This window comes from Crinia signifera, chromosome 2 (genome assembly GCF_055691185.1).
Source record: "Crinia signifera chromosome 2, ASM5569118v1, whole genome shotgun sequence".
Taxonomy (NCBI): domain Eukaryota; kingdom Metazoa; phylum Chordata; class Amphibia; order Anura; family Myobatrachidae; genus Crinia; species Crinia signifera.
The window spans coordinates 51,840,308-51,855,594 of NC_139218.1; the positions used below are offsets into that span (position 1 = coordinate 51,840,308).

The 15,287-nt window shown below is 43.5% G+C and overlaps 1 protein-coding gene across 2 annotated transcripts in view; it reads left to right on the forward strand.

Moving 5' to 3' along the window:
- The window catches only part of LOC146059656 (septin-5-like), a 109,753-nt gene extending 98,056 nt beyond the window's left edge, over positions 1-11,697 (forward strand). For both annotated transcript variants that reach the window (XM_083172071.1, XM_083172070.1), the window contains 2 exons: positions 8,158-8,257; positions 9,261-11,697. In XM_083172071.1, the coding sequence (XP_083028197.1) occupies positions 8,158-8,257; positions 9,261-9,320 (160 nt within the window). In that variant the 3' untranslated portion in view covers positions 9,321-11,697. The remainder of the gene's footprint in view (positions 1-8,157; positions 8,258-9,260) is intronic.
- Positions 11,698-15,287: the final 3,590 nt, after the last annotated feature.

Consider the following 15,287-nt stretch of genomic DNA (forward strand, 5'->3'; position numbering starts at 1 on the left):
CACCCCAAAATCTGTGCCCCAATTTCTCCCGAGTATGGCAATGCCTCATATGTGACCAAAAAATACCAGTTGGGTGCATGGCAGGACTCAGAAGGGAAGGAGTGATTTTTGGTGGTGGAATGTTGGTGGGTGCTATGTCGCATTAGCAAGACCCCCCAAGCACCAATACAGTGGAACCCCCCCACAAGTGACCCCATTTTGCAAACTACACCCCTCAGGGAATTCATCTAGGGGTATAGTGTACATTTCAAACCCCCAGGGGTTTCACCAATTTTGATACAACTGGGCTGTGCAAATGCAAAATTACATTTTTTACACAAAAATGCAGTTCTGGCTCAAAATTTTTCATTTTCACAAGGAATGAAGGAGACAAAGCACCCCAAAATCTGTGCCCCAATTTCTCCCGAGTACGGCAATGCCTCACATGTGACCAAAAAATACCATTTGGGTGCATGGCAGGACTCAGAAAGGAAGGAGTGATTTTTGGATTTTGCAGCTCAGATTCTGGTGGAATGTTGGTGGGTGCTATGTTGCATTAGCAAGACCCCCCAAGCACCAATACAGTGGAACCCCCCCACAAGTGACCCCATTTTGCAAACTACACCCCTCAGGGAATTCATCTAGGGGTATAGTGTACATTTCAAACCCCCAGGGGTTTCACCAATTTTGATACAACTGGGCTGTGCAAATGAAAAAATACATTTTTTTTACACAAAAATGCAGTTCTGGCTCAAAATTTTTCATTTTCATAAGGTATGAAGGAGAAAAAGCACCCCAAAATCTGTGCCCCAATTTCTCCCGAGTATGGCAATGCCTCACATGTGACCAAAAAATACCATTTGGGCGCATGGCAGGACTCAGAAGGGAAGGAGTGATTTTTGGATTTTGCAGCTCAGATTCTGGTGGAATTTTGGTGGGTGCTATGTCGCATTAGCAAGACCCCCCAAGCACCAATACAGTGGAACCCCCCCACAAGTGACCCCATTTTGCAAACTACACCCCTCAGGGAATTCATCTAGGGGTATAGTGTACATTTCAAACCCCCAGGGGTTTCACCAATTTTGATACAACTGGGCTGTGCAAATGCAAAATTACATTTTTTACACAAAAATGCAGTTCTGGCTCAAAATTTTTCATTTTCACAAGGAATGAAGGAGACAAAGCACCCCAAAATCTGTGCCCCAATTTCTCCCGAGTACGGCAATGCCTCACATGGGACCAAAAAATACCATTTGGGTGCATGGCAGGACTCAGAAAGGAAGGAGTGATTTTTGGATTTTGCAGCTCAGATTCTGGTGGAATGTTGGTGGGTGCTATGTTGCATTAGCAAGACCCCCCAAGCACCAATACAGTGGAACCCCCCCACAAGTGACCCCATTTTGCAAACTACACCCCTCAGGGAATTCATCTAGGGGTATAGTGTACATTTCAAACCCCCAGGGGTTTCACCAATTTTGATACAACTGGGCTGTGCAAATGAAAAATTACATTTTTTTACACAAAAATGCAGTTCTGGCTCAAAATTTTTCATTTTCATAAGGTATGAAGGAGAAAAAGCACCCCAAAATCTGTGCCCCAATTTCTCCCGAGTATGGCAATGCCTCACATGTGACCAAAAAATACCAGTTGGGTGCATGGCAGGACTCAGAAGGGAAGGAGTGATTTTTGGTGGTGGAATGTTGGTGGGTGCTATGTCGCATTAGCAAGACCCCCAAAGCACCAATACAGTGGAACCCCCCCACAAGTGACCCCATTTTGCAAACTACACCCCTCAGGGAATTCATCTAGGGGTATAGTGTACATTTCAAACCCCCAGGGGTTTCACCAATTTTGATACAACTGGGCTGTGCAAATGAAAAAATACATTTTTTTACACAAAAATGCAGTTCTGGCTCAAAATTTTTCATTTTCATAAGGTATGAAGGAGAAAAAGCACCCCAAAATCTGTGCCCCAATTTCTCCCGAGTATGGCAATGCCTCACATGTGACCAAAAAATACCATTTGGGCGCATGGCAGGACTCAGAAGGGAAGGAGTGATTTTTGGATTTTGCAGCTCAGATTCTGGTGGAATTTTGGTGGGTGCTATGTCGCATTAGCAAGACCCCCCAAGCACCAATACAGTGGAACCCCCCCACAAGTGACCCCATTTTGCAAACTACACCCCTCAGGGAATTCATCTAGGGGTATAGTGTACATTTCAAACCCCCAGGGGTTTCACCAATTTTGATACAACTGGGCTGTGCAAATGCAAAATTACATTTTTTACACAAAAATGCAGTTCTGGCTCAAAATTTTTCATTTTCACAAGGAATGAAGGAGACAAAGCACCCCAAAATCTGTGCCCCAATTTCTCCCGAGTACGGCAATGCCTCACATGGGACCAAAAAATACCATTTGGGTGCATGGCAGGACTCAGAAAGGAAGGAGTGATTTTTGGATTTTGCAGCTCAGATTCTGGTGGAATGTTGGTGGGTGCTATGTTGCATTAGCAAGACCCCCCAAGCACCAATACAGTGGAACCCCCCCACAAGTGACCCCATTTTGCAAACTACACCCCTCAGGGAATTCATCTAGGGGTATAGTGTACATTTCAAACCCCCAGGGGTTTCACCAATTTTGATACAACTGGGCTGTGCAAATGAAAAATTACATTTTTTTACACAAAAATGCAGTTCTGGCTCAAAATTTTTCATTTTCATAAGGAAAGAAAGGAGAAAAAGCATCCCAAAATCTGTGCCCCAATTTCTCCCGAGTATGGCAATGCCTCACATGTGACCAAAAAATACCAGTTGGGTGCATGGCAGGACTCAGAAGGGAAGGAGTGATTTTTGGTGGTGGAATGTTGGTGGGTGCTATGTCGCATTAGCAAGACCCCCAAAGCACCAATACAGTGGAACCCCCCCACAAGTGACCCCATTTTGCAAACTACACCCCTCAGGGAATTCATCTAGGGGTATAGTGTACATTTCAAACCCCCAGGGGTTTCACCAATTTTGATACAACTGGGCAGTGAAAATGAAAAATTACATTTTTTTACACAAAAATGCAGTTCTGGCTCAAAATTTTTCATTTTCAGAAGGTATGAAGGAGAAAAAGCACCCCAAAATCTGTGCCCCAATTTCTCCCGAGTACGGCAATGCCTCATGTGTGACCAAAAAGTGGCAGGACTCAGAAGGGAAGGAGTGAAATTTGGATTTTGCAGCACAAATTCTGGTGGAATGTTGGTGGGTGCTATGTCGCATTAGCAAGACCCCCAAAGCACCAATACAGTGGAACCCCCCCACAAGTGACCCCATTTTGCAAACTAAACCCCTCAGGGAATTCATCTAGGGGTATAGTGTACATTTCAAACCCCCAGGGGTTTCACCAATTTTGATACAACTGGGCAGTGAAAATGAAAAATTACATTTTTTTACACAAAAATGCAGTTCTGGCTCAAAATTTTTCATTTTCAGAAGGTATGAAGGAGAAAAAGCACCCCAAAATCTGTGCCCCAATTTCTCCCGAGTACGGCAATGCCTCACATGTGACCAAAAAATACCAGTTGGGTGCATGGCAGGACTCAGAAGGGAAGGAGTGATTTTTGGATTTTGCGGCTCAGATTCTGGTGGAATGAATGGTGGGTGCTATGTGGCATTAGCAAGACCCCCGAAGCACGGTGAAATGATGAACCTAAAAATCCATAGATGTGTGGTATATTTTAAAACACTCCTTTATACATAGGCCGGGTTTGTCGGGGCAAGTGTCACACTGGAAAATAGTTTGCTTTCTTATTCCCTTTTTATAGCAAACTTTGCACCTTTTTTGTGTCCTGCCCTTTTTTCCAGTGGAGGGGATTTCATCAGGAAAATGCTGCCCTGGTACAATACGGGGGCCAGTACTAGAAGTACTGGGGCCCTCTGCCTGCTGGTTCCCAAATACTAGGCCCTTTATGACTTCCTCTTGAAAGTGCATAAATGTCCCCCTCTGGCTGGTAGAACGGAATAGCACGTAAGCGTTATACAGTGCCATCTGGATGATATACACGGCCAGCTTCTTGTACCAGATTTTTGTTTTCCGCAGGGGACTGTACGGCTTCAGTACCTGATCTGAAAGATCCACTCCGCCCATGTACCTATTGTAATCCAGGATACAATTAGGTTTTGAGGTGTGGGTACTGGTACCTCGTACAGGGACGGAGGTGGTACTGTCTCCGTGAATTGTTGTCAGTATAAGGACATCCCTCTTGTCCTTATATTTGACCAACAACATATTTTCGGTGCATATTCCCCTGCTTTCACCCCTTCTCATTACTTGGGCAATGTGCGTTTTTGGGAGGCCTCTTTGGTTCTTGCGCACAGTACCGCAAGCTGCTGTACCTCTTGAACCAAGGGCCTTAAACAGGGGGATGCTGGTGTAAAAGTTATCCACATAGAGGTGATAACCTTTATCCAGGAAGGGGTGCACTAAATCCCAGACAATTTTTCCACTAACACCTACGAGGGAGGGGGGGCATTCTGGCGGTTCAATTCTTGAATCCTTCCCTTCATATACCCTAAACCTGTGGGTGTACCCTGAGGTGCTTTTACACAGCTTATACATTTTTATGCCATACCTTGCCCTCTTACTGGGAAGGTACTGGCGGAATTTAACCCTTCCTTTAAAATGTATAAGGGACTCGTCTATGCAAATGAATTTATCTGGGATGTACATCTCTTCAAATTTGGCACTGAAATGATCAATGACCGGCCTGACTTTGAATAGCCGGTCAAAGGTGGGATCATCTCTGGGTGGGCACTGTGCATTATCGTTGTAATGCAAAAATTTAAGGATCGTCTCAAATCGAGCCCGGGGCATGGCCATACGGTAAAATGGGGTGTTGTACAGAACATCTGTACTCCAATATTGCCTAATTTCTGGCTTTTTTACTATGCCCATATGAAACACCAGACCCCAAAACGTCATCATCTCTACTGCATCTACAGGGGTCCACCTAGCAAATGATGACGTGGGGTTTTGAGCAATAAACTGCTGGGCATATAAATTAGTTTGGTCCACCATTAAATTTATAAAATCAGAGAAAAATAATTTGAAAAAGTCAATTTCTCTGAGACCTGTGGAATCAAATTGGATTCCTGGCATGGCCAAAAACTCAGGAACCTGGGGCTCAAAATTGTCTGGTGGTGGGGTCCATACGAGATCAATTATTGGGGGGGGGTCTCAGCTGCTCTACGGGGGCGTCTTTAAAGGGGGGCCCTCATCACTAGAGGAGGAAGAGGAGCTTAAGACGAAGCCTTCAAATTCCCCGCTTGCATCACTGGCTGTGTCAGAGTCAGAGGCAAGCATGGCATATGCCTCCTCCGCTGAATACATTCTTCTGGATGACTGGGATGACATTTGGGATGACATTTGGGATGCCATTTTTATTTTTGTGTTACTGGTAGTAAAATGTTTCATCACGTGTATAGTGTAGGGGGGGGTACAAACTTTATTTTAACCCGGGGGGTATGTAGTGTGTAGTGTGTATGTAGTGCAGAAAAAAAAAATACTTTATACAAAAAAAAAAATTGAAGGGGTTAAAAAAAAAAAAATTGAAGGGGTTAAAAAATAAAAAATTGAAGGGGTTCAAAAAAAAAAAAAGGTCCTGCGCCAAAAATTGAGCACAGATGTTGGTCAGTAACGTCCGTCACTGAACAGCGCTCAAAGGCAACAGGAATTTGATCCAAAAAAAAAAAAAAAAGATCAACCCTGTGCCGAAAAAGCTGATCAGTGATGTACGTCACTGATCAGCGCACAGTGGCCACAGGACACCCACAAAATCACAGTGTGTGTAAAAAAAAAATTAAAAAAAGACCCACAGCAGCCTCAAAAAAAAAAAGGTGATCAGTGATGCGACACTGATTACCAGTGAGGGGCAGCAGGTGCACAACCTTTGGTGCAACTGACAGTGCAACTGGCAGCAACTGGCAGGTATATATACCCCCAAAAAGTTGCTGATCACCTCAGATATAGTGATCAGCACAAAAGGCGGGGGCAGCAGACACAAAATTTAGCACTCTCTATCACTATCTCTCTCTATCTCTCTATCTCTCTATCTCTCAATATCTATCACTCTATGACACTGCAGCAGCAGCACTGACAGTTATATATATGAAAAATAACCCCTGCACCCCCAAAAAGTTGCTGGGGGTGCACAAAATGGGGGCAGCAGACACAAAATATAGCAGTCTCTATCACTCTCTGTCACTATCTCTCTCTATCTCTCTATCTCTCTATCTCTCACTATCTATCACTCTATAACACTGCAGCAGCAGCACTGACAGGTATATATATATATAAAAAAAAAACCTGCGCCCCCAAAAAGTTGCTGATTTATACTGATCAGCACAAAAGGGGGGGCAGCAGTCAGTTATATAAAAAATATATAGCACAATCTGTCACTATCTCTCTATCTCTCTCTATCTCTCTCTCTCTATCTCTCTATCTATAACTATATCACACTGCAGCAGCACAAAATATAGCACTCTCTGACACTATCTCTCTCTATCTCTCTCTATCTATCTCTCTCTATCTAACGCTATTACACTGCAGCAGCACAAGTTCACAACACAGGAAGTCACAAGTAGTAACAGGATCCAGGAAGCATCCAGCACACTACAGGCAGTAATGAAGCAGTGATCAGGTAAGTATTTTGCTCGGTTCAGGTCAGTATACTGCGGCAGCTAGGCACGGTGACCGCACTGCACGCAATTCCAGACCGGAATGGCGTCTGCAGTGCAGTCACCGTTAGTTTAAATCTCCCTCCTTGGCTGTGATTGGTCCGTCGGTCCGACGAACCAATCACGGCCTTTGGGGGCGGGCGGGGTGAGGTGGGGTGACACCAGTGTCACCCTTACACCCCGCGGTGATTGGTGCTGTACTTTACAGCACCAATCACCTCCGATCGCGTGTCACCGGCGAACGTTATTCGCCGGTGACACAGAAAACGCTGTAATTGGCTGTTCACACTGAACAGCCAATCACAGCGATCGCCGACGGGGGGGGGCATCGCAGCCCCCCCTGGGCATGCAGGGACATGTCTGCTGTCAGGGACAGCAGACATGTTGAAACTGTCACCGCGTCTATAGACGCGGTGACAGTTACAAGCCATGACGTACATTTACGCCATGTGTCGGGAAGTACTTCCCGACCATGACGTAAATGTACGTCAAATGTCGGGAAGGGGTTAAAGTTAAAGACAATTTCCAGCAACACAGATGGTGCATGAAAAGATTATATTGTATCTGATAAACAGTAGACCCTAAAACAGATTTTTGTTCCACAGTTGGGGGTCTTCACTTATTGATTGCATACATATGGACTATCCCTATTTGTTTAATTTAAAGGGGCTATTCATTTTTGCACATATCATGAGGCGGTTGAAAAACTGATATCTTCTGATAACTTATTATATCACAGCACTGGAAATTCTAATCATGCATCTACATGTGCAAAACCATGTGTACTGTAGGTGGGGCAAATGTAACGTGCAGAGAGAGTTAGATTTGGGTGGGGTGTGTTCAAACTGAAATCTAAATTGCAGCCAATATTTACCCTGTACAGAAATAAAATAAAATAACTCACCCACATCTAAATTTCTCTGCACATGTTACATTAGCCCCACCTGCAGTGCACATGGTTTTGCCCATTAGAGAAAAAAAATCCTTTTGGGATTATTACTAAATAACCATACATACCTCCCAACTATAGATCCATACTCGGCAGGATAGCCATATGCACCCAAAATGTGTGGGTGTGGCCTGGCAGCAAGGGGGCATGGCCTACAAATAGCGTTACTTTCACGAGGGCACACCCTATTTTGCCGCTATGGGGCTTTGTGAGCTGCTGGCCATGCCCTTAGTCCCTCTGCCTGCAGGAACAGACATTTTAGTAAGCGGACCTGAGTGGTTGTGGCCCATTTACTTGTATCAGCATCTCTACAAACTACACAAATTACACAACTGGCTGATCAGCGTGATAATTGTGTAGTGTGTACTCAGTTTTTGGAATGCAAATTCAGTCAAAATCTGTGTATTCCAATACTGGGTTGGATGTTGAGGATAGCTTATAGTATCATATCACTTAACAAAATGTATTCTTTATCTGAAATCCGGTATTTGCTTTTTCTGTCCTGACAGTAAACTAACTCGGGAGAGTGGGACCGACTTTCCAATCCCCAGCGTGCCTCCATCACCAGACCATGACACCTTGAAACTCATCCGGGAGAAGGATGAAGAGGTGAGTCAGGGTCTCTGTGACATGTGTACATTAAGGGTTAAGTATACAGCAGTTAATTATATAATACAAAGAAGAGTTTGAAACACTTATACTATTGAAATAACTAGAAAATGTATTGTACAAAATAAAGGTTTGATGACAAGTAAAGGACTCCACAGATGTGATTCCAAATATTCCAATATGATAGAGTGGTAACAACTACTGGGCTAACACAGCAAACTAAATTTGGTAAGGAGTGGTTTATGTGTGTGGATTAGAATTTAATGGCATATGCCATTGATTGATGGGGGGGGCTGGGAATTCATGCTGAAAACGACAATATTTTCCAACGATTGTACCAAAAGCCCACCTCTTTCTAAATTTCCCCAAAAGTTGTTCATCAGTATCAACATGATCATTACATTTTTCTTAAAATTTAAGATCAACATCAATCAAATAGGGCATTCCAACAATCCCTATTTTACCCGGATGGTCCTGGTTCAAGAATCTAAAATGTACAGTACAGTACAGTATATGGCCTTGTGAAAAAGTGGATGTGGTTTGGGTTCAGTATGATTTCCTGACAGTCAGGATCCTGGCTGCGGGATTGCCAGCAGCGGGGGGGATTGTAACGAGGCCCCTTGCAGACTCACTACTCTGCTGGCATAAGTTTCTGTTCTCCTGCTATGGGGGTCATGGGCCACCACAAAGAAGAATAGACCCTGTGCGTGGGATTCCAGCTAGTAATGTCACTCAGGATCTTGGCTGGCTCGTTTTGCCGAGAACGGATGTGAATTTTCGAGCTCATGGCCGGATCTCCACCATCCACAGCTGTTTATCACGGCCCCACACCCTTTCGGCACTCGGCATGCGGGACATTGAATCCCACCTGCCGAGATTCAGTCGAGGGGGCCGAAAATGGGACCGGGTCATGACCGACAGTCGTGACCCGGGATTGAATACCCCTCTAAGACATGGCACATCATTTTCTTGCGGTCTGTTCAATCTCTATTCTGTTTTGCAGTTGCGGAGAATGCACGAGGTGCTACAGAAGATGCAGCGGCAGATGAAAGACTCCCATTAACCTTTGCTGTGCCACTTCCAAATTCCAATCTCTTATCATAATACCTCAAATTTCCCACGGTCTTCCCTCCCACTCTAATGCCACATCTAGAGGATAGACAAGTACAGGTGCTACTGGGCAGGAAAAGGATGAACATGAAGCTGTATTACTGATGTTTGGAGAGGCAACGTGGGTGTATGGGCTAGAGGGGTGCCGGACAGGGTCCCGACAGTCAGGATCCCGACAGGCATTTACCCGACGTCGGGATCCCGACTGTCAAAATACCGACAGCCGGGTTTCCGGCGGCCACCTTCTATTCTCCCTCGTGGGGGTCCAATAGAATAGGGGCTTATTTGCACTCACCATGCTGTCTGAGTCCGGGCAGTCGGGATCCCGACGTCGGGCTAATGACTGTCAGGATCCCGACTGTCGGACCCCTATACCAAACCCGGGCAAGAGAGCAGGAAGGGGTCAAAAGGGGCGATTAGGAAGCATTTTTGTTAACAAAATATTTTCCTATCTATTATATTGATATGGTGAGGTCCGGAGTATTCAGCTGCACATATTGTAGCTCTTGGTTTAAAGTTGGAGGTAAAAATGACTGTGGGCCAGAACAATCGCTGTATTGTAAGGTACTTCAGCAGTTTTGCAGGGGGAACCCTGCATGGGTTCTACCCCAGCATTATAGGCTGTAGCCCTAGTGATGGGTTCTTATTTAAGAAGTGGTAACACATTTTTATTTATTTATTACATTTTTAAGTGTCAGTCGTCATTGTCAAGTTGATAATGATGACTGCTGTATCTTTTCTCTGGAAGAGCACATCTTGATGCAGCCTCATCTATACACTGTACTGTGTACAGGGCGTGGAAGATACATTCAAAATGGTGTCTCTGAAGATCCTATTAATGAGCAAAGGCTTCATGATAATGCATGGTGCCACTTTTTAAACAGTTTTGGCTGATCTCTCACATTACCATATGATTTAGTACAACATACCCTCCAACTGTACCGAATTTGCCGGTACAGTACCGTTTTTTAACGGTCTGTACCGGCAAATTAAGAACGTACCGAATGTACCGATTTTTCTGTCAGGGAGCATCTTCTCCATTCCGGGCACCAGCAGCCGCCGCAAATCACCATCATCGTAACCCCTTTTCTGGTACATGGATTCAGAATAGTGCAGATTGCTGAAGGTGCAGTAACGGTGACGCAAATTTCAGTTACAAAAGGTAAAATATGTGCCACTGCAGGACGCTCCCAGTACTGATAGCGTCTACGTGGCTCGGCGATTGTTTGCTTTAGCCTGGCGACAGCACAGCAGCCTGCACGCCGGATCTAGTGCATTCATTGCGAGACAGCTCACATCTATCTATGGCTGGCGTACTGAATAAGGTGAGACAGCGGAGGTCATAATACCTACCCCGTGTGTCCACAGATAGTGATAGATCTATAGACGCACAGATACCGTGCCTCTGCCCCCGGTGACAACACTGTCCTGCACCCAGTGTTGACTTCGGCGTTATCAGTGACCAAACCCAATATAAATACTTACCTCCCAACATGACCCTGGAGGGACACATGAAGCTCTGCAGAAAGGAAGGTTGGCTATGGATACACTTTTTATTTTATTTTAAATGCCGAGTACACATTCAAAAAGGGGTGGCCACGCCCCCTTTTCCAGTGGCCACGCCCCTTTCTGGATGTGTACCGATTTTTACCCTTCAAATGTTGGAGGGTATGGTACAGCAGGAAAAACAGAAAATGAGGTGAAAGGGAAAGTCTGCAAACACAGGGCTAGCAGATGCTTCCAGACCTACTGCAAATCATTGCATAAGTATTAACCCAAATCAACCTATTAATACTAATTTTGGCATTCTAAACATTTGAATTACACTTTGTGATGTACTTTTTTAAGCACACACACGGGGGAATTTAATCACATGAGATATTGTATGGGCATCCAATCAGAATCTACTTCTTATTTATTTATCACCTTTTAGAAGATAATATATAGTATATCATTGGTTTCCCGTAGCAACATCATCTCATCTGAAATAGAACTCCAATCTAAGTAAATTTCCCCCACAGCCTTTTGTCCATCTCTGGCAGAACTAAAGTAAAACATTGGAGGTATTTCTTTGGTGACCGTAATGAACAGATATAGTCTATGAGCTTAGGCTTAGAAGGAGACCTATTCTAGTAACCATATTTGAAGAGTCACATTATAACTTCAGTAGCGCCTTAAAGTGATTGCCTTCCCCCTTACGTTAAATATGATAACTATTCCTGCATGTGATATTTCTCCAATGCCTGTGAATACACCTTTGCTTGAACTGAAGGGGAACTGAACAAACATCCAACTGCTAATTACCGGTGACATTAAACTTTTTCATCCTTCACAGCCTCTTTCATTATTTTACTATATGAAATATGTTATCTTCTTATAGGGCTTCACTTACCGGTAGGTTAATGAACAACGCCACCTACTGTACAATCTACATTTGCACAGTTCTGGTCTCTGTCAAGCAACAGATCTGTAAAGGATGCAAACAGGGGTGTATCATGCTCTTTCTTTTAAGTGGTGTATCTAGAATAGGTGTAGGTATGAGGCCACACAGGCCCATGGGTCAAGGGGTGACGCACAGAAGAAAGATTCTCCACTATACCCGTGCAGCAGCCTCACCCCCTATACTTGCTGCTAGCAGCCCCAACTCTCCAGCGATGTAGTAAAGATGGAACCAGCACCAGAGATAGCAAAGAGTCTTCACTATCTTCTGGCATGAGCCATCTTTCCAAACACCTTAATGGAAAAATTACATTACTAACAACACATTTGGTTGTGTGTCCTCATAACCTTTTGTCTCTTAAAGTGGCCCTGGTTCAAAACTGGAGTCTGTACCCCTCAATAAGTACTAAAGACCCCTGTTGCCTGTACAGATCCATACTCAGCTGTTGAGAGAAGAAGTTTGGAACTGAAAACTGCATTGGAAAACTAAGTGTGGACATACTGTAAATGAATGTGTCCTCAACTCCTTGTACTACTACTGCTACTACTACTACTACTCAGGGGTTAAAGTGGGGGGGAACTGAGCTCCACCACCTCTAATTTGGCTGCAGAGATGTCACTGTCAGTCACAGTGAAGCCAGAGCAGTCGCACAAACATCTGTCATCACCAACATGGAGCAAGGTGGTGGCGGGGGGGGAGAGGGTGACAGATCCGGCTCCTCTCCTCACACTGGGGCAGATGTATTAAGCTTTAACAAGAGATAAATTCAAGGGTGATAAGGAGAGATAAACGTCCAGCCAATCCTTACTGACTTTTTCAAACACAGCCTGTAACATTACAGTTAGTTAGCAGGTGATTGGCTGGACATTTATCTCTCCTTATCACCCTTGAATTTATCTCTTGTTAAAGCTTAATACATCTGCCCCATTGTTAGATGCATGCGCACGGCATCTGTTCTGTGATCACCAGTTGCTTTGCAGAGCAGCAGTTATCCCAGGCTCTCCCAACCTGGGACAGCATCCAATTGTATAAAATGTAACCTTTCAAATAATGTTTAGTTACTATCCAGATCTAACCACAAGGGGGTGCTACCACATATACTGTCAATAATAATATTTAATTACATATTAAATAGATGCCTACTTCCTGAACAACAACAAGGAACTGAAGGCGCTTGACTGGTATGTCCAGGTGTGTAGATTAATTTCTCAATAGTGGGAAACAAAACATAAACAAAAAATGTGTATCAGTGACACAATTCAAAACTGGGTAATGGAATTATCATGGGTCCCAGAGACAAATATCGTACCGGAACTCACAGTGCAGTGCTGTGCTTAACACATGTAAAGGTATCTTTTTACGGGTACACCGCTGGTGAACAACTTAAGTGCTGATATCAGAGGGTGAGTAAGTACTCCAATGTGCGTACCATACTCACTAGTGAAAATATATGGTAAAACAAATAAAGGTTTCTTTTAACACTCAATGCAACACGGGCATATATGGGTGGATGACAATAGTCTCAATGCTGCATACCGTACTCACTCCGTGTGTAGGTAGGATCCACTTATAAAGGTATCTTTAGGAGGATGATCCCCTTAAAACAATCCACTCTCCAAAGTCACCGTATTATGGACCGGAAACAAAGAGGAGGACCAGTCTCAGTATAAAATCCAATTTATTAAAACAATAGTGGTATGGCCTGCAGACCAATAACACTGATGAATAAAACAAAACAAAAAGGAACTCACTTATCTTCCCGACATGTTTCGGCGGTCCCAGCCGCCTTTCTCAAGGATGCCTACTTCCTGTCAATCACTTTGCAAACGGTGTGTGAATAGAAAAGTGATTGAAAAATAGATTTAACGGGATGGTCCGGGCAACACATTTCATGGACAGGAAGAGCAAACACTCTGAAAATGAATCATTAGCAATAATGATACCATCAATCATTTTTAAAAACTTACATAAAATGTTTTCAAAATTCTTATGGTCAGGAAAAAGACCAAGGGTTCGGTTAAAAACCATAGACGAGGGTACAAGAGAAGGAGGACTCGGAGTCCCAAATTTGTAATTTTATTATTATGCAGTTCATATTGCCCAGGCGGTACTATGGCACTCAGACACAGCTAAACGTAGGTGGGTACAACTAGAATCAGAACAGCTACAAGTACACTCTATTAACATTACTTTGGCTGCCAAAAAATCAGAGACCAATAAAAGTAAAAAGTTCTGCAGTAATCTCATTTACACTAATTCTATGGGATAAACTAAATAAAGGCTTCAATTTACTATCCTCTCCTCCAGCTCTAATACCTATGTGGGATAACCCACAATTCACTGTTAGCAAAGATAGACAATTATATAAGGACGAAAATGGAAATATTATTTATAAATGACCTAGAGGTGGCAGACAACCTCCCAGTATTCGCGGATCTGCAATCAAAATATAATATTCCAAATAAATGCTTTTATCAATATCTGCAGATTCGCAGCTACTACACAACAGTTCAAAATGTTAGGGCTAAAACAAAATTAGAAGGCCTGTGTCAGAAAAGGGCAAACTCTAAGGGATTAATCTCAACAACATATCAATTAATGTTAAAATACAGAAAGGAAATACGAACATCATATGAAGTAGCCTCCAAACATTCAAGCGTTCCCTGAAAACTCACCTCTTCAGGCAAGCCTATAATGTTTAAGTTCTACATGCATAACCCTCTGAGGCACTTATGTATTATATAGCTACCCTTCTGGACTTGTAACTTGGTGGGACTGCTATGGTATTACTGGTGCCTGTCCTTGTGTTTCCACCAATATCCCTATAGATTGTAAGCTTGCAGCAGGGCCCTCCTACCTCCAAGTCTGTATGTTGTTACCCAGTTTGTTTTATCACTGTCTACTATTGTAAAGCGCAACGGAATCTGCTGCGCTATATAAGAACCTATAAATAAATAATAAATAAGTGGCCTGGGAAGCAGATTTCGGGAAACAAATAAAGCCAGAGATATGGGATAAGATTAAACAAAACTTGATTTCGATTTTCCCATCGATTCGTTACAGAGAGAATGCCTATAAACTATACGCGTTGGTACTTGGCACCTAGTAGATTAGCACACATTTATCCAGATGCTACAGAGCAATGCTGGAGGAGGTGTGGAGAAATAGGTACCCTGATTCATGTTTTCTGGGAGTGTCCCCGAATACGGGATACCTGGAAATATATACATAAATTAATACAAGAAGTCACTGGGCGGAATACACCGATGTTGCCCGAGTTTATGTTACTCCCACAGAACATATCAGGGACCTCAAAGGAAACTCAAAAACTCATGGTTTATGAGCAGTGCAGTAAAAATAAAAATAGCTACACACTGGAAAGCAGATACATGCCCATCAAAAAATGCAATAAAGGAGGTTATTTGGGACTTGTATCATATGGAATTTCTATCAAGTATTGTAGAAGAGAAACCTATAGCC